We start from the raw sequence: 12,043 nt of genomic DNA on the forward strand, positions 1-12,043 counted from the left end.
TTATTTTTTTTTTTGAAAAATAACACATGAAAGTATGATTCTGTTGTACAATGAGGTGAAAGTAAAATTACAAAATAGGATCTGGGGTTGATGAAAAATTGCACGACAGAATTATGTTTTCATTGTGCAATTGGAGGGTGAAAAAAAATATACAACAAATATGTGATTTTGTTGTGTACTTGTACAATAGAAACTAATTTTCATTATGTATTTTTTCACCTCCCAATTGTATAATAAAAACACAATTCTGATGTGCAATTTTAGAATATGGGTAAAATACACCCACATAGGTGCCATTAGCAAAAAGAGCATAACACAAACTTCAACAAACGACTAAAACTTCTTGGCTCTATTTTATTGTAATTTCTCTAATATTAGCAATGTGAAAATATGATCTCTTAATAGTTTTTTTTTATTTCAGTTTAGTTTTTAATAATTGCAATCCATTAAATTTTCAATTTCTTAGTTTTATTCAAATAATTTGGATTAATTTTAGGATAATTTAGATAAGAAATTATTTGATGAAAGGTTTAGAAGTAAAAAAAATAATGAAACTGGAATGGGGTTTTAGGATAAGCTATCAAGATTTCATTGAAGGAGAAGATTTAGAATTTTATTTAAATGAAATATGATACTTTGGTCAGTAAGTTTTGAAAACAAGATTATTTAAAATAGCTGAGTTGGTTCAATTAATAGACTTTGAGGAGGACATTAGGAATTTGAAATAGATAAAAACTGTGAGAAAAACTTACTTACAATAATTTTAAAAAATAAGTGACTAGTTTCGTGTAAAAAAATATTTAAGAATCAAAGTTTCACATTAATTTCATTATAAGTATATGATATAAATTATATCTAATATTGACCTCGATCAACATCAACACTTGTAAGTTAAGGTGATAAAGCATTTGACTATAAAAACAGGTTATTATATGAATTGGGCCTAGACTCAATTCATAACAAATTACATTATTAGCAAAATATGTTCCTTGGCTTTTTTTTCTTCATTAGTACGTTATATGGGCATGAAAATGAATTACGAATCACTATCCTCAGTACTCAGCAATATTTATAATGCGTCAACCACATATAACACTCCTCTCTCTCTACATGGGTGTGGGTGGTTAGGCACTCTTGTCTCAATTACACTACCCCAATTTGCTATTTAAACTAATTAAATTCACATGATGAGCAGCTAGTGCTACTTGAATAATGTGATTCATTATCATATGTTTAAATTGCTCATGATATATACCTACCCTCGAAGTAAAGAAGTGCGAGTTCAACAGTTGAAGTTTTCGTAGTTGCTATTTTAATTAAATTCATATATATAACGAGCAGGTAGTGCTAGTTGCGTAATGTGATCCATTATAATACGGTTAAATCGCTCGTGATATATCCTCAAATTAAGTAAAGACGAAGTATGAGTTCAACAGTTGAAGTTTCCGTAGTTTCAAAGATTTGCGTGTGAAAAAAATACTACTTTTGAATATACCTTTAAAGTGTGAAATTGCCCATGATATACCTTCGAAGTCTCGCACTCCACCAAAACTATGCTCGATTTGATATACAAGTAACATTTAAATGACAACTACCAATAGGCCATATTCAGTATAATCATCACTGTCACAAATAAATATGTCGGAATCCTGTTGAGTTGGTGATCCATGGTAAAATTATGGGTCGTCTTTAGTTAATTTGGATAAACCATTATATCATTTACAAAATACAAATATACAGTAACTTAGGATAAAGTACTTTTTCGATATTATTTGTCGTAATCAACGTGAATCATGCTAATGTACTTGCAAGATCAGTAGATCTCACAATCAGCTGTTTTTCTACTTCTTGTACTAATTAAAGTTTTTCATTTGAAGGTTCTGTCATCCCATCTCCAAATCAAATCAATTTTCTTTCTAAACAGGGACTTAGAAGGACAAATTCACAGACAAATAGAAGACCCTTCAGGCCCAAGTCCTAAATTCCGTTCCTTGAGATTATTGACATAGATAGCCTTAGAAAAGAAAAATCAATTAAGGATGCCTTGAAGATTCCTTCACCCACTGAATAAAATGGCCAACTCTTCCAATAGATATATTTTGATACATTCATATTAGGAATCAAATTTCTAACCACATATTTAAGGAGATAAGATGTATCTACCAATTATATCACATGTATTAATCTAGTTAAAATATTGATGATTTATTATCATAAATAGTTTAGAATTATATAAAAAAAGTGAAATGTTTTATTTCATTTAGAATATAAAAAAAATCTGAACCAAAAAAATTAATATACTTAATTTAAATCTTGAATGAATATATTATATTTTATACCCTTCTCTAGAAGTTTTATCCTATAATTTAAGCAGGTTTAACTTGAGTGAGAGAGTGGGTATGCCTGTAATTTAAGCAAGTTTTATCCTAACTAATACCTTTGCAGCATTGGTTAAGAAATTAAAATAAAAATATATATATATATATATATTTATTGTATAAATAATAGGAAAGAAAAAAATTATAAATAATATAATTTTTTATTTTCTAATAAAAATATTTTTACTTTAAATTTTTTAATCAATATCCTTATAAGTCCTAAGTGCATTGAATAATATTTGCCTAAAAGAAAAAGGGTGAGGATAAGATTGGCAATCTATTAGCTTTAATTACTACAGGGGAAGCTTGGGATTTTACACAGGGATTGCGTAAAGCTGAATAGAGCATGCAGAAATTGAGTAAGGAATTTCAATTTGGGAGACATGACATGGTAAATGATCTTAATGGTCTAATATTGTCTTACAAAGATTAGACAACTTTTCAATAATAGCATACATAAACAAATAGGTTGAATTAAAACATATTAAACATTATTACCAAGTTTATAAAGTGTAAATGACATGCACTCTTTATAATCGTTAGAGAACATCAGTTCTCATTTCTCAATTGTGCTGCATAGTCGTTGGAGAACATCAGTTCTCAATTTTAATTTCACTGCAGCAGCTACCTTCCAACCACTGCATATTAATCAACCAGAATGCTAGTGCCAAACTAAGGCATAATAGTAGCTTTATTTAATTTATCTCAATTTTCATTTTAATTATTGCTTGTAAATTTATAAACCGAGAGAAGTAATTCATGGACTTTCATATAGTTTAAAAATATCTTATTAAATTATTTTTGTTGATTTTTAAATTTATTTTAATCAAATTGACTCTAAATATTCAAATAAAAATCTGTAACTTAAAAATTCAAATAACTCTGTTAGGCTCTTTTTTTTAATTTTGTTTTCTTTCATTTCTCTTCTTATGTATAAACATAAACTATCAATGCATATGCACACATAACATATCACATTAGTGCGGCTGTTTTGTATGCAGAAGGAAGCTAACTTCATCATCATTGAAGCACACTGACAAGTATATTCTCTGTGTTGAACAGAGCATTGCTCTTTTCAGAAGTTTCATTCCCATATCTTGAACTTCAAGTTTATCTATCTTATTAAACCTTCCTCAAGCAAAGACATGAGACATCTTCGCATCTTCTATTTCCATAAAGATATGCATCACTCTGTGACCACCTTTAAGGTGGTTCTTATCAAGCTTCTTGAAAATAGTTGAAGTCATATGAAAGGACGATTGCTTCGGTAAACAATTATGTTCTTTTTTTCAAAAAAAAATTGTAAAAGAAAAGACATTATTGTCATTATTATTTTCGTAACTTTAGCATCGTTAAAGGTGTTTTAAGATTATTTTTTTTTGGCACACAACACTCTTTCCCCTAAATAATAGAATATTAGTTCAAATATGTTTTTTATTCTTGTAAGTTAATATTTTTTTTTTATTTTTGGTCCTGTAAGTTTATTTTTTTAATTTTAATTTTGGTAATTTTGTAATTTTTAATTTTAATCCTTATAAACACAAACTTATAGAAATTATAAATAAAAAATTAAAATTATAAAAAAACACAAATTTATAAAGACTAAAAATGAACAAAAAAAAATTGATAGGAACTAAAATTGAAAAAACACTAAATTACAAAAATTAAAATTAGAAATATAAACTTAGATGAACCAAAAATAAAAACGTTAACTTTACCAACAACATATTTAAGCATGGAATATTATCTATGGCAATTATATAGAGTTGAATGCAAATCTAGTGCTAATAATTAACTACTCAAGTTCAAGTTAACTTCTTAATTTCCGTTTGTTTTGAAGTTACATAAGTTGATTTTGATATACTTAATTATGTCTCTATATTAATCTTAATTATAATATTTGCATTAAAATATCTACATGGTAAGAATAATTGAATATGATTTTTTTTTTAGAGAAAGAATTGATTATGATGGGAAACAAAACATGTTGATAATTCGATTCTCTCATGGGTGGCTTAATAATCAAACTTGTACCACATTCATAGCTCTTCCCTACCTCGATAAAGGATGTCCCAAGGAGTGAAGAAGCTACTATTTGGTGTCCATTTAGAGGGCCAATAAAGTTTCATAGATTGTTCCAAATGGTAATATCTAAAGTTTAAGGGATAGCTTTGGTAACTTTGTCGTACAATCGGAAAAGAATGTCTTTGAATCATTGTTGTTGCTTTGGCATCCGTTAGTTGTCTGTACCTTCAAACCGAAATACCTAACACCGATTGAAACTTGTCACTAAAGAAAATGTACATAGTAATAAATATGAAACACTCCTTTAAAATGAGTTATAAACTTTAAAATTATTTTACATTTCAATGAATGAACTAAGATCGTGACATAAATTTACTTTTAAAATAGAATGATGTCTCTTCATTTCTCTACTACTGAACCATGTATCTTGTATATATTGTACTAATTCAATGTCAGATCAATCAATTCATTGTGCACTTGAGAGTCATAAACATCTGAACTCGAATTTTTTACTGTAACTCAGATTTGTAAAAAAAGTGAATTAATGTCCAGTAATCGAAGGAGGTGAATGTCATGAGTCATGACTATGATTCTCAGGTAGGTAGTGCCATGATTTGTAGAATGAAAAAGAATAAAAAGTATTTCACTATTTCCTCCTTCTCCTTTTCTTTTTCACTCCCATCTGGTCATAAATAATTACCACAAAGATTTAGTATGTTATTAAATATAAACTAAACATATTTTTATTAGTTGAATCTATATACAGATTACTTCTAATTAACATTCTACAATGTCATTAATTGAAAACAAATGAGAATGTGTGACCATGAAGCAAAAATATTGGTCTCGATCACATTTACAATCACAGCATTGGGTTTAAAGAAGTCAACTCATCAAGTTGTAATGGTGAGCAGGCATAATTATGTCCATCCAGTGGCAAATTTTGTTGATATATATGGTTGAAAATATGATTGGACATTGGACAATCTCTTTTCGTGGTCCAGATATGATTGGAAAATATATCATGCATGCCAAGTCACGCAAGTGTCATCCAAGGAGTCCCCGATGATATAAGATAAATTTTTATACTTGAAGAACAAAAAATTTGATCTAATAAGTTCTTTCATGTACTGTACCAATACTCTTATGTTTAAAAGTCGTGAAAGGCTAAGTACCAAATATTGTTTAGTTGCGATTAAATTTACATTTGATTTAGTTCATAACAAGGGAGTTTGTGACTGGTGATTATTAGTACAAGTGAAATATTTTTTTAAAGAAAAACCTAACAATTAGGAATTGGGACTTTCACGTATGAACTAGACGTGAATCTCACATGGAATACAACGTGAATCTAACAAAAATAGCCAGTATGTATCTCTATCTATGTCTAAATTGTGATATGTGTAAGAGTACACCAAAAAAAAAAATGTGATGTGATTTTTTCAAAATTCCATTACATATTCTTAATAAAAAATATTTAATGCTAAAAAAAATCTTGTATCATTATTTGGTTTTAAAATATAATGGTGTGAATATAAAAAAAAAATTCAAGAAAATTTACAACAAATACCTCAATTTAATTCTATACTTATGTATTATATCATGCTCTATATTAAAAAGGAAAAGAAAATTAGAATTGGGTATCTGACATCAAAGAACGATACATATTAAGTCAATATTCATTATAAAATAGCATAACAACAAAAAGGAAAAAAAGAAGTGAGAATCATAATCTCATCTAATGGCTAAGTTTTTCACACACTAAAAGATCCGTCTAGTGAAAAATATTGCATAGTATCACATATGAAAGTAAAGATCTCTAAAAAAATCAAGTAATGATGACATATAAACTACTCTCGATTATATCTGATTAACACTTATAATTTTTCTCTATTTAACTTTTAATCACATCATATCACAACACTTTCATCTCAACTATTATAATTATAATTAACTGCACATGTCAAATTGTGTATGTGGTGTGGTGGGATGGGGACAGTACAGAATTTCCAATATCCAAGTAGAGAAGGTTGCTTGATAGCACAACTTGCAAATGAAGCAAAGCGATTTTATGTCAGCCTTCTGGGGACTGAAATTCCTTTGTCTCATTCACTCTTCCACTATCTTTGATGCTAACTGCTACTTCCTAGCTCCTCCTTGCTTTTTCTCCCCAAATTTGACCGTTACTTGTTATAATTTTTGTAAGATGAATGTAACTTTTTTTTTTTTAAAGAAAATAAGATGAGCGTAATTTAGTTAATTAACAATCACCGTGAACACATAGAGAAAAAATAACTTAGTAATATGCGGTTATCATTTTATAAACAAAATTTATAAGTTTAAACATTTTTCTTTTCCTTCACTTACACGCGCTTCTATATTATTTTGTACAGACCTATAGTATTTTTTACTCAAAATAACCATATTTAAACTAAATAGGATATTGTAAACTCCACTTTGAGTATTTAGTACATATCAAAAACTTAAATTTTTAATTATCGATTAAATTGAAATAACTCCATATAAAATATTTCACACCTGTTTGATGATCAAGCTTCTATATAAAATCACTTGCATACTATTCACAAATTTGATTATTGTATTATTATGTACCATTAGTAGCCTAAGAGATAATTATTTGCTGAAATAAGTGTTTATTTTAATAAATTAAGTAATTTTTTTGTTTTTTAGTGTGTTTATTTAAATTATTTTTACTAAAAAAATTAGTTTTTTTATTTTAAAAATTAAATCTTATCTGTTCATTAAAAAATACTTATTTTAAAATTTAAACAAAATCACCCGATAACTTAAATAATGATATATAATTTGTGCTTAACAAAAAAAAAAATGATGATATATAATTTGATCCTCGTAATATCACCTTTTATTCCCCACTCTCTCCATAAATACAAGCCAGCCCTTCCTCCATTTCCTCCTCATATAAACTCTTCTCAATAACCAGATATTTCATTGCATGAATATTCAAAAAACAATGGCCATGCTCAATATCATCTCCATTCTCTCTCTCTTACTCACTCAATCCCACGCCAAAATACCCGGCGTCTATTCCGGTGGGCCATGGCAAAGCGCTCACGCCACTTTCTACGGTGGCAGCGACGCCTCAGGAACTATGGGTACGTAACATTATTATAAAGTTTTACATAATTAATGTCATAATAATGTAACATACTATAACACCCCATTCTTGTTGTTTTTTTTTGTAGGAGGAGCGTGTGGGTACGGGAACCTATATTCCCAAGGCTACGGTGTGAACACTGCGGCACTAAGCACTGCTTTGTTCAACAACGGTTTCAGCTGTGGAGCGTGTTTCGAAATCAAATGCACGGATGACCCGAAATGGTGCAACCCCGGTAACCCTTCCATCTTGGTCACCGCCACAAATTTCTGCCCTCCAAACTACGCTCTCCCCACCGACAATGGCGGCTGGTGCAACCCTCCCAGGCCGCACTTCGACCTCGCCATGCCCATGTTCCTCAAAATCGCTCAGTACCGCGCCGGCATCGTCCCCGTCTCTTATCGCCGGTATTTACAACAACTCACATATTCTACTTAACCAAATAAATAAATAAAATAGTATAAAAAAACTTTAATGAGCCTAATTTACTTTTTAAAATGATAGAAATCTAAATCATTTAAGTTGGCATCGTCTATGAGATGGTTGTTCTTTCTCGAAATGACAACTCTGCCCAAGATTCACCCAAGAGTAAAATAATTAAGTCTCAAACTTTAAATTCACTGGTAAAAAAAGATTTTCTAATAATCTTTATAAAACAAAAAAGACAAAAAAATATACCATATACTAATAAAAAGATCTCAAATTTAGCTTTCACATTTAAATTGAAAATAAAATTCTAGCTCTTAAAGTTTACTTTAAATTTTATTTATCGGTCCCTTGATGGTTTGTACCTTTGTGGACTTTAATAAACTTGCATCTTGTGGAATAATTATTATTCTCGATCTATTTCTGTCGCTTTCCCCCATGTTTCAATCTTCTCACGTAGCTTTTCACACAACAGCATCGCGTGAATTAGAAAAAGAGAGAATAATTCTAGTTCTACCAAGCTCTACTATAATTTTTACGTCTCAAATTAATTATGATTGAATAGTTTGAATTGTATAATCATAAAATAAATAGTATATAGAATGATAAATATAAATATTTTTATATAATTATAATTCATACCTAAATATATAAAATTAGAAATTGTATTTTAAGTTTATATTAATAATTTATTTGATGTGTTTGTTGTTTAAACTATAAAGTTTGGGTTTGAAATTTGCAAATGTAAATGCCGCGGCAATGGCTGCATGTGGTGAATGTGATTGGGTGTGGTGGGATGCAGGGTGGCTTGCAGGAAACAGGGAGGGATGAGGTTCACGATCAACGGCTTCCGTTACTTCAACTTGGTTTTGATCACCAACGTCGCGGGTGCAGGGGATATCATGAGGGCGAGCGTGAAAGGGTCAAAGACAGAGTGGATGAGCATGAGCCGCAACTGGGGGCAGAACTGGCAATCAAACGCGGTTCTGGTTGGTCAGTCACTCTCCTTTAGGGTCACAGGCAGTGACCGACGCACATCCACCTCGTGGAACATTGTCCCACGTAATTGGCAATTTGGCCAAACCTTCGCGGGAAAGAATTTTAGAATCTAATTACTATACCGTGTTTGGATCATTTGCGTTTTTGAAAGCGCTTTGTTTGATTTGCCACCTTTTATTTTTGGTTGTTTGCTACCTACATGGGAGAAAATGGTAGCCAACTTTTTGACTTTTGATCATGTTTTGTGGAGTGGAGTGAAGGAAATGAGGCTAAAGAAGTGTGATTTTTGTCGGGAGCTCAAGTGCCTGCAAGTGCAAATTCATAAGTCCCACCAATGCTTACTGCATATTTATTTATACATGATTCAGGATTCATGTACGGCTTTTTATATTCTTATGGATTTTTTTTTTTACTTGTAAGTGCTATATATATAAACTTAAATACTAGTGATGGATTTAATCTTAACTTTATTACATTAACCATTTATATTCAATTATTTGATTTGCAAGTGATATATTAATAGAATTGCTTGGAGACCCGTGAAGTAATTAATGATTTAATTAATCAATTGCTATTAGTAAGTAGTATTTTCTTTTATTAGAAGTATCACTGGATTAGTTTCATTTCTTTTGCCTAAAAGTTATTCATAATAAATATCATATAATAGATAAATTATTCAAGAAGAGCGTAGCCTTTTTGCATCGTTGATTATATGCCGCTTTATTTTATCTGGAATTTGGGCATGTTAGCCAAGCATGGGATAATCGATCCGCGTTAATGTAAGTTCTACATTATGCAGCTTTCAATTCCTTTAACAAACCGAAGATAACATTTTTTTCTTCTTCTTGTTTTGACTAACCAGGACAAATAGCAATGATATGACAATATTATCGGTCAATTGAAATTAATGTTTTGAAAAGATAAATTTTGACTTTGTTTCTCTTTTTTGATTTGTTTTGTCTGAGAACATTAATATTTGAAAGTTACGTTGAATCCAAACAAAAGATAATTTTACCTTTAATTTAAGATGTATCATGATTGATTTTAACTGTTGAATGATAATACATTTTATCTTAGAGTTGTAGTGGATATTATCGTCGTCATTATACTCAGTTAATTTAAGTATTTTAAAAGTAAAAGGCGATTTTATCGTATACTAAGTTGCTTGTTTTACTATGCAATTCATTTCCTTTTTCTTAATTAGTTCATAAAGCTTTCAAAGTAAGATTTATTTTATCATTACATATGTATTGAGATTCATACTTCAGTTTTTAATTTTAGATTTTATATTTTATATGCATTCTGCACGGGTCTCGTTCTTAGAACTTATTGGTAATTCTGCATTTGTCATTGTATAGGATATATTTCCTTTTGGAAGGCTTTGTAAGGGGTGTATGTTACATGTATCCCGTGCTGTTATCTTGGATCATGTCTTGTGTGCCAAGATCTATTAATATTTTTTTGTTCCTTTCGATTTTTTTTTTTAAAAAATTTAGTCTAATCTATCATCCATAACTCAACCTGAGTTTGGACTTTTCATAAACTTGAGCATATAAACTTCAAGTTGATTTATATAGTGCTTAGTCATTTATATGATCTGATAAATGACAACAGCTATACATTAAATTGTATGAAAATTGGGTACTAGTATTCTTATATTTTTGACAGTTTCTCTTACCCCAAGTCCTCAACTAGTAAGTTCATAACAGCAATCAAGAGAGAACGAATCACATTTGGTGTTGCCAGAAGCCCAGGATGGTATTATAGGGCCCTTTGTAGATGGGATGCCAACAATCATTTGAAGTTCAGTCCTACTAACGATTACATGCAGGCCTAACAATTCTAATTTTAGGGTAAGAGACGGAAAAAATATAAAAAAACTGAGAGAAAGAGGAATATCTTTTTATTTTTAGTTAAGATGTGGAAGGCAAAATAGGTGAGAAGAAAAGTTTTTATTTCGCAAAGTAGGATGAAATTAAGGACGAAAGAAAGGTTGCATAAACCTTTTTTTTTTTTATCTGGAAAGGTTGCATAGATTATTGGTGCTAATCAATACTTTAGAATATTAGTTAAAAAACAATTTTTTTTATTAAAATATAGAAAATTATATTGTATATAACTTTTTTTTTACATTTTCTTTTGATATCGACACTAAATACCCATGATGGGACATGTGTATCCAATATCCAATGCTTTATATTTGTCACCTTGTCTTTGGGGAAGAGATCAATTCACCTTAAACTTTGCATACTTAACACTAATCAACGAAAGCTTTCAAGGAAGTTAAATCATTTTGGGATCATAAAATCAAATTTGTGACACATCAACATTTGCAATTGAATATACTCTAGCAGAGTTCTCTCTGTCTCTTAATATTGAATTAAGGATGAAAAGGGAACATTTGAATATTCTAAATTAGGCATCTGGAGAAGCTTCGTTCAACGATTCAATCCCCAATTTAAACTGTGAACCTATTTGTCTACAGTAGGTCAATGTAAAAGACGGTTAATTAATCGGGGATTAAACTTCTTAACCTTTCATTTGCAACTGCACCCAAGCAAACAACATTAAAATAGATAAATTAAATAACAGACAACACTCCCAACCAACTGCAAGCTTGCAACACAGTCACAGGACCTCATGCAATGTTGAAATTTTGTATTGTCATTAACTCTGTTGTCACGATTACCAAGTTTCACAGCAAATCCTTCTCATCCCCACAAATTGATTCCAAATTTCCAATTACAACAAACACAAACAACTTATCTAACATATGATGTCTTCTTTCTTATCACAAGAGTAAAATAACACTAATCACACAGAATTGAAGAAAATTGTCAAAACTTGATTGTGTAAAATAATATTTAATTATTGAATAGACTTGGCTGAAATGTAAAAATCACTACTTTTTCCTGAAAAAAAGTAATATACCAATTGAATCCATTTCTTATATATCCTACTTAGTACCTTCACAAACTACATTGATCTAACATTTCACTTTGAGAGAAAAAAAAAGAAACTTAACTCAAAAGGACCAAAATAACATTTGACTCAATTTGATTTGAGATTAAAACAAAGA

The 12,043-nt window shown here is 29.8% G+C and overlaps 1 protein-coding gene across 1 annotated transcript; it reads left to right on the forward strand.

Annotated features, from left to right (window-relative positions):
- The first annotated feature begins 7,314 nt into the window (after positions 1-7,314).
- On the forward strand, positions 7,315-9,481 carry LOC100798648 (expansin-A6). The gene is made up of 3 exons (XM_003552875.5): positions 7,315-7,537; positions 7,628-7,946; positions 8,768-9,481. The coding sequence occupies exons 1-3, from the start codon at positions 7,378-7,380 to the stop codon at positions 9,075-9,077; spliced, it is 789 nt and encodes a 262-aa protein (XP_003552923.2). The 5' UTR covers positions 7,315-7,377; the 3' UTR covers positions 9,078-9,481.
- The last annotated feature ends 2,562 nt before the right edge of the window (positions 9,482-12,043 follow it).

The sequence above is a fragment of the Glycine max genome, chromosome 18 (genome assembly GCF_000004515.6).
Source record: "Glycine max cultivar Williams 82 chromosome 18, Glycine_max_v4.0, whole genome shotgun sequence".
Lineage (NCBI taxonomy): Eukaryota > Viridiplantae > Streptophyta > Magnoliopsida > Fabales > Fabaceae > Glycine > Glycine max.

What these genes read in the sequence shown, in the direction of transcription:
- LOC100798648 (XM_003552875.5), top strand. Translation starts at nt 7,378, where the DNA reads ATGAATATTCAAAAAACAATGGCCATGCTCAATATCATCTCCATTCTC. An exon ending in CGACGCCTCAGGAACTATGG is followed by an intron (nt 7,538 to 7,627) that starts GTACGTAACATT and finishes TTTTTTTTGTAG; the next exon opens with GAGGAGCGTGTGGGTACGGG. An exon ending in GTCCCCGTCTCTTATCGCCG is followed by an intron (nt 7,947 to 8,767) that starts GTATTTACAACA and finishes GGTGGGATGCAG; the next exon opens with GGTGGCTTGCAGGAAACAGG.